The 13299-nt window shown below is 37.1% G+C and overlaps 1 protein-coding gene across 1 annotated transcript in view; it reads left to right on the top strand.

The window, feature by feature from the left end:
• The window catches only part of WDR78 (WD repeat domain 78), a 120549-nt gene extending 108108 nt beyond the window's left edge, over positions 1-12441 (top strand). The window contains exons 15-18 of the mRNA XM_006879834.1: positions 4202-4300; positions 5951-6177; positions 9684-9840; positions 12373-12441. Of these exons, the coding sequence (XP_006879896.1) occupies positions 4202-4300; positions 5951-6177; positions 9684-9840; positions 12373-12441 (552 nt within the window). The remainder of the gene's footprint in view (positions 1-4201; positions 4301-5950; positions 6178-9683; positions 9841-12372) is intronic.
• Positions 12442-13299: the final 858 nt, after the last annotated feature.

Genomic DNA, 13299 nt, shown 5'->3' on the forward strand with positions numbered 1-13299 from the left:
GAAAGGAAGACCCTCGATGAGATGGATTGATTCTGTGAGTGGAGTGGTGGGAATGAGTGTGTTTGAGACAGCGAGGTTGACACAGGATAGAACGGCATTTAGGGCTCTTCTACATAGTGGCATTAGGAGTTGCAAGTGAGTCGATGGCACGTAACAACAGCAAACATCATAGTTTATCACTTTACCTTCTTTCAAATTTCTTTGGAAAAATTATTATCCATAAAGAAAGCTTCTGAGAGAGGAATATAGTTTTTAAACTAAGTTTACAATGTTCTAGCTATAAAACAATTCATTATACCAGTTATTTAAAGTTGAGAAGTTGTATTTATCAAGAGACATTATAAAGAATAAAAATAATCTGTGCACAAGTATGTGCAATGTATGTAGTAAATACAGAAATAGAATTTAGAGTATATGAAGAATTTATACAAATGAATATGAAGGAGACTGATTATCATTTAAATGGTCAAGATATAGAAATAGAGGAGGAAACCTTAATGGCCAATGATATGAATAAATACTTTCCTTATTTATATTTTCATTAAAAAAATACAATCTAATTCCTGGTAGTTGATTTTGAAACATAGAGACATTATAGGAGAGGTTAGCCCCGTAATGTTTCCAAGGCTGTAAATCTTTACAGTAGCAGACTGCCACATACTTCTTCTAAGGAGCAAATGATAGGTGAATTGCTTCCCTCTGAGTTAGAATGTGACCTTTCACTGACTGGGATTTAGTACTACCTGCTGCTTTTGAGTTCAAATTCTGGTGACCTTCTTTTGGGTTTCTGAGTCTGTATCTCTACCTGAAAAGACTGTCAGTTTTTCTTCCTTGGTGGATTTGAACAACCAACCTTTTGGCTGACAGCCTCCCTAACATATTATACATAATGCCCTCAAGTCTTTTTGGGTATTAGGAGACATAATGAAAGATTCAATAGAATTTCAGATGTAAGTAACTGTAGAAGACAATGTGGTTTTTAAAAGGGAGATTTTGTATATTGCTGGTGAGTAAAAAAATTGGTAATTCCACTTTTAAAAGCAATTTTATTTTAATATATTGTGTAATTTAACATTGCATGAGCCTTAGTAGTTATACTATACTATTAAGTATGGCTTCAGTAGGACTGAAGTGAAGTCTCAAATTCTGGAATTCAAAACACTTCCAATGACGCTCATGCTGCTAGTCTGGTAAGTGTAGTGAATTCAAGGGCGTTGGGGCACATTAAGAAAAAGATATAAACATGAGATGGCAGTGTTGCACAGCAAGTTGTTTACTGTGGCCTTGACAGTTTACATGCATGGGGCAAGACATTTTCCTAAGGCAAGCAGTATAAAGAGTCACCAAGAAGGAAGAGGCAGAGGGGTCTCTTTGTTTAGCAGCAAAGTGGAAGTCTGGATCAGAGAGCTATGTGTTGGTTTTTTTTTTCTTTTAAATACATTTTTGTTTTATAGTAGTTTGCTGTACAGGGTCACTATACATTGCAGGCAGCTCAATGGCACATAAAAACAATAACATACAAAAACAATACAATAACATAGCATACGATAACAATATAATAACATACAATAACAGTAACATACATAATAGGTTTGGAAGCAGGAGTGGCATCTACTTCCTAAACCACATGCCTCTGGAAACTTTGTGAACTTCGAATTGATGATAGTTATGGAAGGGCATTAAGTCTTTTGTTTGTAGAATCACTGTGAGTCTTGCTTGAATGACGACAATCTACAACAGTAGTTTGCTTACAACATTCATATACATTGTTTTTCACACTATGTTCATTCACATGGTGTTTCCTACAATCACTCCCATTTTCTATACTTTATAAAATTAATCGGCACCAAAATATGCCCACCATTGTCCTGTCTTTCTAGATCCCAGTCTCATCTTTCCCATTTCCTTTACCCACCCCTGCCTCTACCCATCAAATTGTGCAGCCCTATGATGTCTCCCTTGTCATTCTTACTCCTCTGCTCCTACCCTCCCTCCTTAGATTCTCACACCCCTTTTACTAGTTATCCTTCTATTTCTACAATAATAGTCTTATACACTATTTGCCCTAATGGGACATAATGCTCTCCACTCCCTCCCAAGTTAAGTGGTAATTTAAGAAATAGTTACTCCTGCATGCTGCCTAGTATTTTTTGTGTGTGCCACAATTAGTTGGACATTTGGCCTATTTCCATGTTCTTGCGATGGTGAATAATGATGCTATGAACATTGATGAACAAATCTCCATTTGTGACTCAGTTCTAATTTTCTTGGGGTTATATTCCAACGACAACATAGAGAGCTCTGTTGGCCTAGTAGATAGAAAGTTATGCTCCCAAGCCCAAGGTGGGTGATTTTAATCTGTGGCCCTTGGGCCTGGTTTAAATTGTTGTTGCTCTTTGGTCAAACATTCTTCTAGGTGGTATAGCACTGGTCTGTGCATTGCTGTACAGAGGTAACTCCTGGTTGCTGTGATGTTGAACACTATGACACTGATTTGCCAAATGCAATAATGGTTACCCATGGTGGACAGTGTTTGGTGAAGCTTCCCGATTAAAACCAGCTTGGAAGCAGGAGTGGCATCCACTTCCAAAATGGCTTGCCTCCGGAAACTCTATGAACATGGAGAAACGACTAAAGTTATAAAAGTGTTCAGGTCTTTTGTTCATAGGGTTTGCTATGAGTCGTATACAACTCAACGGCACTTTAAAACAACAACAACAACAACAACAACAACATATTTCAAGGAGTGGAATAGCTGGGCCATATGGAATTTCTATGTTCAGCTTTTTGAGGAAACATCAAACTGCCTTTCAGCGTGGTACCATTTTATATTATCTCCAACAGTGTATGAGAGTTCCACTCTCTCCACATCCTCTCCAATATTTATAACTTGCTGGATCAGAGAACTTTGAAAGAAAGCAGCAGATTAGGATTTCTCTTGTCTAGCCCCTCAGCAAGATGGATTTGACATAGTTACTGCCGCAGTCAGCTTGAACATAGCAGAGATCTTGAGGATGGTACAGGATAAGGCAAGACTCAAATCTGTTATCCAAGGTTCTGCTGTTCACCACTAGCAGATATTGGGCATCTTTTTTATGGATTATACAAAGCAGGAAGTTTCTAAAGAGCTAAAGTTTTGCTTATTTAGCTAATTCAAAAGCAATGGGATGTGTAAAAAAATGTAGTGCTCTTTTTGAGTTAATAAATCTCAGTCTGTTATGAAAAAATGAATAGCCTGGTATTAATACACAAACAGTCCTGGTGGCACAAATGTTTATGTACTTAGGTGCTGATTGATAGGTTGACAGTTTACACACGCTCAGGGAATCTGTGAAAAAAATACTTGACAATAAAAATTGTAGCCAGGTAAACCCTGTTGATCAGTTTTACTGTGTTATATGTGTCTGTGAAGAGTCAGAACCAGCAGCAAACAAGAAGATGTAAAATTGACCATATTCTATTTATAAAGAAATAGAATGCAAATTTTCAGACACTTTTCCTATGACCTAAGTAAGGGAATGCATTAGGGCTGTTGTACATAGGGTCGCTATGAGTCACAGGTGACTCAACAGCACATAACAACAACAACAACAACAACATTTATTCCATATATTTTGAATTAAAGATGTCTGAGAGATCATCTAGTACAATCTCTCAAAACCAGCAATAATTATTTCTTCAGCGTTGCAGACCTACCTGGTTGTTGTTAAGTTAGATATCTTCTCTCTGACTTGTTGTAATGAAAGAGTATTGTTTCTCAGTGCTTATAACTTGTTTTTCAGATTCCTGTAAATGTTAAAAATCTCTTCCTTACCTTTCTTTTCTATACCATTTCTAACAAAGAAAGAAATTGTCTATGCCTTTATTCCAACGAAGAATATATTTTCTTTGCTACAGTAATCTTTCAGGTCATTTAATTATTGTAAAATCATGATAAAAAGACCCCACAACACCCAAACTATCTTCATGAACTCAAACATACAAAGATTGTGAGGCTGGCTGAAGATCAGACAATATTTTTTTCTGTTACACTTTTAGGTGTTCATAAGTTGAGGCCAACTCAACTAGTGACATTTTCAAGTTAGCATTTTCATTTAGGTTCTCAAATGAATTTTGAAAGATCTTGACTTATATATAATCTGCTTAGAACACTTACTAATGCAGTAAAAGCCAATTCATTTTTATTTTTTTTATGTTGTAGGACTCAAATATCTATTTGGCTGGTACTGAAGAAGGCCATATTCACAAATGTTCTTGTTCATATAATGAACAATATCTGGACACCTATAGAGGACATAAGGTTAGTTTAATTACTGTTGTGTGCCATAAAACTGGATCTTACCCATAGCAAATCCACCAGCATATTTTCAGTGGCAACAAATCACACTGGAGATTGTCCATCTTTCTCCTGTAGGGCAACTCCTTACCACTAAGCTACCAGAGCTCCCTTTAATTCTAGTCATAGTTGTTATATGCTGTCAAGTTGGAACCAACACATAGCTGACCTGAAGTAGGTTTTCAGAGGCAGTAGAATTGCTGAGAGAAGATTGCCTGTCTTTTTCCTGTGCAACAACTGGTGGTCTGTAAAAAAGGAACTTTTTTTGTACTATTTCTGCAAAAGATAGTATTTTTTTTCTTATCCAATAAATTTGCAGATTTTAGCTAAAAATTTCAACTCAAATTATTTTATTTTGCTTCCAGATAGTTTTTGTTTGAAGTTAAAGCATATTTTTATGTGTTTTTTAAAACAACATTGATTATGATAACATTTTGATCCCAAAATAAAAGTTGTTTCCAGTACACACCTACTCTACTTTTTAAATAATTATTCCATCTATATCTTATGTACTTTCTCCATTTGTTTTTTTCTTGAAAAGAATTGCTTTTAAAAGTAAGTAAGAATAATATATATTACTATTTGGCAAGTATTATAGTGAATATATTTTATATGTCATTTATATGGATAATTTTCATGAGTAATATGGACAGTCTCTTGCTATGTGTTTTACAATCTCAGATACAGTTGAGGATCAGCCATTAGTTGGTTTCAACTCTTAAGACAATAAGACATTGATGATGATGAGTAATTAAGGGTGTTGTTGTTATGTGCCATCGAGTTGCTTGTGACTCATGGCAACCCTATGTACAAGAGCCCTAAACGCCATTCTATGTTGTGCCAACCTCACTGTCTCAAACACACTCATTCCACCACTCCACTCACAGAATCAATCCATCTCATCGAGGGTCTTCCTCTCCTGTGCCATCCCTCCACTCTCCCAAACATGATATCCCTCTCAAGGACCAGTCCCTCCTTCAACATGCCCAAATTATGTCAGACGAAGCTTCAGAATCATTGAATCCAAGGAACACTCCAGCTTCATCCTCTCCAGGACAAACCTGTTTGTTCTCCTAGCAGTCCATGGTATATTCAACACTCTTCTCCAGCACCACAGCTCAAAGGCATCAATTCTCTTTCTGTCATCCCTATTCACTGTCCAGTTCTCTGATGCATAGCATGTAATTGCAAAGCCTGTAGCCTGGATCAGGTGCACCTTAGTCTCCAGCCTGACATTGTTGCTCTTCAGTACTCTTGAGATGTCCCTCACAGCTGACGTTCCCAATGCAATTGGTCTGATTTCCTGGATGCTGGTACCAAGAGTGTTGACTGTGGAACCAAGTAAACTAAAACTGTTAACTATCTCAATCTCTTCACCATCTATACTGATGCTGCCAATAGGCCCAGGGGTGAGAATCTTTGTTTCCTTGATTAAAGGTAGATTAAATTTATTACCTTACTTTTGGCTGTAGTAATACATATGCAAGGGTGGCATATAAGTGTATAAGTATGTAAGTAGGTAAGTGTGTAAGTCTGTGAAAGTTAATATTTTTAAGTTTCAAGTTTAATATGTTAGATATTCTTTGCCTAAGTATTTGATTCCTTTTCTTTTAGGGTCCTGTGTATAAAATAGCATGGAATCCCTTTTCTCATGATGTATTCCTAAGCTGTTCTGCAGATTGGGGTGTTATTATATGGCAACAGGACAACAATAAGCCATTTTTGACCTTTTATCCAACTACTTATGTAGTTTATGATATTGCTTGGTCTCCAAAATCATCCTATGTATTTGCAGCTGCCAATGAGAGCAGAGTGGAGATTTGGGACCTTCACATCAGCACGTAAGTGTTAATATTTTCTCTTATTGTTGTTTTTGTGTTCCATTGAATCAGAATTGACTTATAGCTGACTCTTCAGCAGATTTTCAGAGGCAGTAATGCATATAGGAGGAGACTGCCCATCCTTCTTCCACATTTCCTCTTGAGGAGCTTTCTAACAGAAGCAGTTCAAACTGATACCTGATAGTTTTGACAGTGATTAGAGAGCTCTGTAGTAAGTTCAAGCAAGAAATGGTTTCCTACATAATGAAAACCCCTTATTATTAACAATATATACCAGACACAATATTAATTATTTATGCTATATGATTAGGAAAGTATTTGAATTAAAATAATTGCCTTACTTATCTCTTTAGATATTATAAGTTGATTAAGTATATGATAATTACCTTGAAATTTTATTAATAAGCTGACCTACAAAAGAAAGTCAAGCATCTAATCACTGGTAAGTAGAGAATCTCTATAATAGGGTAAATAAAGAGGACAAAATAATATTTTTAAACAATATCTACTTATTCTTTCCCCTTGCTTTCAAAACGTTCATAGTTGTATACACTAAATTTGGTTTAAGGTTATTTTGGTGCTATTCAAATCCAGAATCCTTCTAAAGAGGAAAATTTATACAATTCTACAATAAAGTGTTTAATAATTCAGCTGTAACATACTATTTTTTATTTTAGTTAGGAAGTACATTCTAGTTAAATATGTTGTTGTTGTTAAGTGCCATTGAGTCAAACACGACTTATAGTGACCCTATGGACAAAAGATTGAATCCTGTCCTATAACTATTGTTGTGTAACTAAGTTCAGAGAGTTCCTGGTTCCAAGCCTGTCTTAATCCAGGAGCTCCACCAACCACTGTCCACCATGGGTGACCATAATGGTATTTGTCATTCTAGTGGCATAGTGTTCAATATCACAGCAACCCCAAGTTACCTCAGTAGAGCAAATTGACAGACCAGTGCTGTGCCACTGAGGAGCATGTTCATTCTAAACACAATTAAAACCAGGCCTGAGGGTGTTTGGCCCAAGGACCCAATCACCTTCTCATTATCCAGGCCCCTGTCACAGACCCGGATTGCCTCTTAAATACCCAACAGCTGTTGTTAGCCAAATCAGCAAATTTAATCAGCTCATACATGGTTGTGAGCAAAATAAAAGTAACCACACAGTCCACACCCAACCTCTAACCAAAATGAAAAGAACTCACCTTTCAAAATCCAAAATCCAGCAGCTTGACAGGGGAGCCTCCAAAGTGAAGGCTCAGTCACAACACAGCTGGCTTTTCAATATCCAGCAGTTTAATATAAATAATGTAAAATATAGTGAGGTTATTCTTAATGCTATTCTTTTACCCCAGAATTTAATAATTAATAAATTAAACATTGTTCTTCTATAAAAAATATACACTAAAATTCCAGGAATAACTAAAAAAATTTTTTTTTTAGGAAGTCCAGGCTGGGTTTAGAAGGGGTACTAGGGATATTGTAGCTGATGTTAGATGGATTTTAGTTGCAATCTGGGAATACCAGAAGAATGTCTATCTGTGTTTCATTGATTATGCAAAGGTGTTTGACTGTGTGGATCATAACAAACTGTGGCTGACTCTGAGAAGAATGGGAATCCCAGAACATTTAATTGTGCTAATGCAAAACCTATACTTGGACCAAGAGGCAGTCATCAGAACAGAGCAGGGTAACACCTCATGGTTCAAAATTGGGAAGGGTGTATGCCAGGGATGTGTCCTATCTCCATACCTTTTCAACCTATATGCAGAGCAGATTATCCGAGAGGCTGGGCTCTATGAGGAGAATTGTGGCGTCACTATTAACAATCTGTGTTATGCAGATGACACAACCCTGCTTGCTGAAACTGAGGAGGACCTCATGCATTTGCTACAGATGGTCAAGGACTGCAGCCTTCAGTATGGACTGAGGCTCAATGTCAAGAAGACAAAGATTCTCACGACTAGACCAATTGGCAGCATCAGGATGGATGGCGAAGAGATTGAGATTGTTAACAGCTTCAGTTTGCTCGGCTCCATGGTCAACACTCTTGGCACCAGCAGCCAGGAAATTAAAAAAATGTATTGCGATGGGAAAGTCTGCTGTTAGGGACCTCTCTAAAGTACTCAAGAGCAACGGTGTGTCTCTGGAGACCAAGGTGTGCCTGATACAGGCCATGGTTTTTGCAATCACTTGTTATGCATCAGAGAGTTGGACAATGATTAGGGAGAATAGAAGGAGAATTGATGCCTTTGAGCTGTGGTGCTGGAGAATAGTATTGAATGTACCCTGGACTGCCAAGAAAACAAACAGATTCATCCTGGAGAGGGCTAAACCAGGCTACTTCTTGGGGGCAAGGATTCTGGGGCTTCGTCTGACATACTTTGGACATGTTGTAAGGAGAGACAGGTCCTTGGAGAGGGACATCATGCTTGGTAGGGTGGAGGGATAGCGCTGGAAGGGAAGACCCTCTATGAGGTGGATTGATTCAGTGACTGGAGTAATCGGGATGGGTGTGTCAGAGGCAATGAGATTGGCACAGGATAGAGCATGGTTTAGGACTGTTGTACATAGGGTCGCTATGAGTCGCAAACGACTCAACGGCACATAACAACAACACAACAATGAAATGATTAATTATTAGAGAAATTATTTAGATTTTAATTCTTTTGGTATAATTATAGCTCTCAGGCAACTTTCTTCAGAAGTGAACAAAGTTGTGTCTCTTTGTCTGAGTCAATTCCATCTCACAGAGAATCTTTGAGTTTTCAAGGCCACAAAATACACTATGAACTAGGCCACCAGAGCTTCTTATATTATTTTTTTTAGGTAGTTTACTTTTGGATGAGGAAGGATAGAAAAATTCTCCTAATCAAAATATTGTCTTATGTTTCACAATTCAATTGGGACAAACTCCTATATGGTTAAGGAGTTTAAATTTATGTATTTAAGTCTTACTTGTAAATTAATTTACTTGGTTGAAAGCCCTAGTGGCCTAGTCAATAGAGGGTTGTGCTGCTAACCTAAAGGTCATATCTCTCTGGCAGTTCAATTCTTGTAGCAGCTCTTCAGGAGATGGATGGACAACCTCCTCTGATTAGATTTATAGCAACAAAATTCAAGTGGTGGATCAGTTATTAGTGGGTTCGAAATAATCAATGAGAGAGAACTGAAATTAGTTCATTGAACATGTGAAGATTTTGAATGAATGGGAAATGAAAAGCATCTATATTGAGTTTAGAAAGACTTGAACAGGGTTTTAAAAGATGAAATAACAAACAAACAGAATCAGAGTTGTGTTGCCAACCCAAAGGCAGGCGATTCAATTCCAGCAGTTCATCTGTGGGAGAAAGATGGGCAATTTCTCCTCTCATGTGATTTACTGCCTCTGAAAACCCACTGTGGAGTCAGCTGTTAGTCGGTTCTGACTTGACAGTACACAACAAGATGGTAAAAATAACATGTTGGTAACAACCAATTTTACAAATAAATTATTTCATTGCAGTTTGGATCCTTTGATTGTACATGATGCTAACCCTGGAATCAAGTTTACGACTGTTCTCTTTGCCAAGCAAACAGATTGCCTTCTGGTGGGAGACAGTGATGGGCAGGTTGCTGTGTATGAGCTAAAGAATATGCCCACTTCTTTGGATTCTGGTCGGGTAAGACATAAAAGTAAAATTTTCATGTCATTTTTTGGGTTGCAGTTTTGTAGTATACAAGGAGCTTACATTATCATATATCTTATATGTGACATAGAGAACATAAATCCCAAGAGTTGCTATTTACTAGGAATAGCTTGTGAGTTTACCATATTGTGGTGGCTTGTGTGTGACACTGGAAGCTATGTTGTTGTTGTTGAGTACCATCGAGTCGGAATCAACTTATAGCTGACCCTCTAGTGGCTTTTCAGAGGCTGCTAATCACAGGGGAGGAGATTGCTCATCCTTCTCCCATGGCACAACTGATGGATTCGAACCACATGCCTTTGGATTTATAGTGTGTTTTACTCCTCTGCCACGAGAGCTCTCTTACTGAAAACTATACCGCCAGATATTTCAGATGCTAGCAGGGTGACCCGTGGTGGACAAGTTTCAGCAGAACTTACCAAACAAATAAGACAGAATATAAAGCAGAAATGGCCATCTATTTCTGAAAAACCCAGGCCTTTGAAAACCCTATGGATAATGCCAAAAAATTGTCTGATTGTCTGATACAGTGCCAGAATATGGGCCCCTCAGGTTGGAGGGCACTCCAAACTAGATTAGGGAAGAGCTACCTCTTCAAAGTAGAATCTATCATAATGATATGGATGGGTAGAAGAAAGATTTTACTCAATGAAACACCGTCATTGCTGATGTGGCAAGATTCAAAATGAGGAGAAATAACTGCAAACATCCATTTATAATTGGAACATAGAATGTATGAAGCTTGACTCTAGAAAAATTGGTAGCTGTCAAAAGTGAAATAAAATGTATAAAAATTGCCATATTAGGTGGCCTAGTGGTAAGATGTGATGGTGCAGTACCAAAGTCATGTGGTTCAAATCCACCAGCTGTTCTGCAGAAAGTAGATGGATAATCTCCTTGCGTTCATTGTCAAAAGGAATATTTAAAAATATATCCTTAAATACAATACTATGAGTGATAGGATATTACTCATACAGATACAAGGACATATTATGAATAATAGTTGTATGTTAACACAACCATAAGCAAAAGAAAGAAAATGAGGATATCTGCCAACTTCTGCAATTGGAAATTAATTGAATATGCAGTCAGGATTAAGCAAAAATAATTGGTGATTGGAATGCAAAACAAAAAAAGACTGGTGCCCTTGGTTACTGATATGAGACCAGAGATTATAAGACAGAATTTTATACAATCATTTATTCCAAATATGTTTTAAAGAACGTCTTATGTGCTCAAATTAGTTACCTGTAATTTATAGTGACTCTACATATATACAACAGGTCTGAAGCTGGCCCTGCCTTGAGCCAATTTCCCTGACTCCAACACACCAACCCCAATTGATTCAGTTACTGTATCAGTCCATCTCATCTGGGGTCTTCCTCTCCTGCACTGTCCCTCCACCCTTCCAACCATGATGTTCTTCTCTAAGGACTAGTCCCTCTTGGCCATGTGCCCAAAGTATGTGAGATGGAGCTTCAAAATCCTAGCCTCTAAGGAGAAATTTGGTTTTCCCCTCTCTGAGATAGACCTATTATTTTATTTTGGCAGCATGTGGTATGATCAGGACTCTTCTCTAGCACCACAACTCAAACACATCAATTTTTCTTCTGTCATTTTTTGTCATTGTCCAGCTCTCTGATACATAGCAAATAATTGTGAAGACCATGGCCTGGATCAGTTGCACCTTAGTCTCTAGACTGGCATTGTTGCTTCTTAGTACTACAGAGAGGTCCCTGACAGCAGATTTTCCCAGTGCAATTCATCTTTTGATTTCCTGACTTAAATAATGACTATATAAACATGGACCTCACCTGACATAAACACAGAAAGTAAACTGAATATGTCTGTGGGAAGAGACAGTGAGAAGCTCAGACGCAGCCATCAAAACAGAGCCAAGGGCTCACTATGAAACAAACTATCAATTATTCATATGCAAGCTCAAGTTTAAAATGAAGAACATTAAAACAAGTTCATGAGACTCAAATACAATTTGAATTTATTCCACAATAATTTAAAAACAGTCTCAAGTCTAGATTTGATTCATTGAACACTGATGACTGAAGACCAGACAAGTTGTGGGATAACATTAAGGACATCATCATGAAGAAAGTAAAAGGTCATCAAAGAGACAGGAAAGAATGAAAAGATAAAAATAGATATCAGAAGAGAATCTAAAACTTGCTCTTCATTGTAGAGAACCCAAAACAGATGAAATAATGTAGGAGAGATGAACAGATGGTTTCAAAAGGCAAATTGAGAAGACTAGCAAGTATTGTTAAAAAAAATGGGCAAAGACCTTGAGTTAGAAAACAACAAAATAAGGAAAAGCATGATTGGTATTTCTCAAGCTGAAATAAACTTTGAAGAATAAATTCAAATCTTAGTTTTAATACTGAAGTATTCTATGGTCAAAATATTGAGCAATGCAGGAAATGCCAAAAGAATATAGTGAGTTTCTATAAAAAAAGTTGTTGGTGCTAAAAAAAGTTGTTGGTGTTTTAGGAAGTAGCATATGATCAAGAACCAGTTGGAACAAAGAAAGAAGTCAAAGACGCCCTGAAGGCATCTTAAAAAAATAATGTCCAAGAATTAATGGACTATGCAGTCCTAGATGTGCTTACCAAGTACAAAGAAATTGAAAAATCTGCTACCACGCCAATTGACTAGAAGATATCCACATTTGTTCCCAGTCCACAAAAATGTGACTGAAGAGAATATGGAAATTGAATGATACCATTAATATCTCATGCAATTAAAATTTTACTGAAGATTATTTTAAAATTACTGTATGTACATTGACAGAACAACCAGAAATTTAAAGTGGATTCAGAAGAGGCTGGAATGAGTGATATCATTGATGACGACAGATGGATCTTGGCTGAAAGAGAGTACCAGAAAGCTGTTTACTTGTGTTTCATTAAATAAAAGAAGGCATTTCTGTGGATCATATAAATTATGATTAACATTGAGAAGAAAGAGAATTCTTGGATACTTAATTGTGCTCATGCTAAACCTATACACAATCCAAGAGATACTTATTCAAACAGAACAAGGGCATATTGAATGCTTTAAAATCAGGAAAGGTGTGTATCAAGGTCCTATCCCTTCTCCATTCCTATTCAGTCTGTCTGCTGAACAAATTGGAGAAGTTGGACTCTATGAAGTAGAAAGGGGCATCAAGATTGAAGGACAATTGATCAACAATCTGTGTTATGCACATGACACAACTTTGAAGAAAGTGAAACACTTGGGGGTTTGAAACACTTGCTGCAGAAGATCACAGATTCTAGCCTCCAGTATAGATTACATCTCAACATAAAAAAACAAACAAACCCTCAAATCCTTACAATTGGACCAATAATAGGTGATTGGTGGAGAAAATTTGGAGGTATCAGGCATTTCATTTTACTTGACTCCACAATCAGCACC

This window comes from Elephantulus edwardii, unplaced genomic scaffold (assembly GCF_000299155.1).
Source record: "Elephantulus edwardii isolate Elephantulus edwardi_28Jun2011 unplaced genomic scaffold, EleEdw1.0 scaffold00005, whole genome shotgun sequence".
NCBI classification, from domain to species: domain Eukaryota; kingdom Metazoa; phylum Chordata; class Mammalia; order Macroscelidea; family Macroscelididae; genus Elephantulus; species Elephantulus edwardii.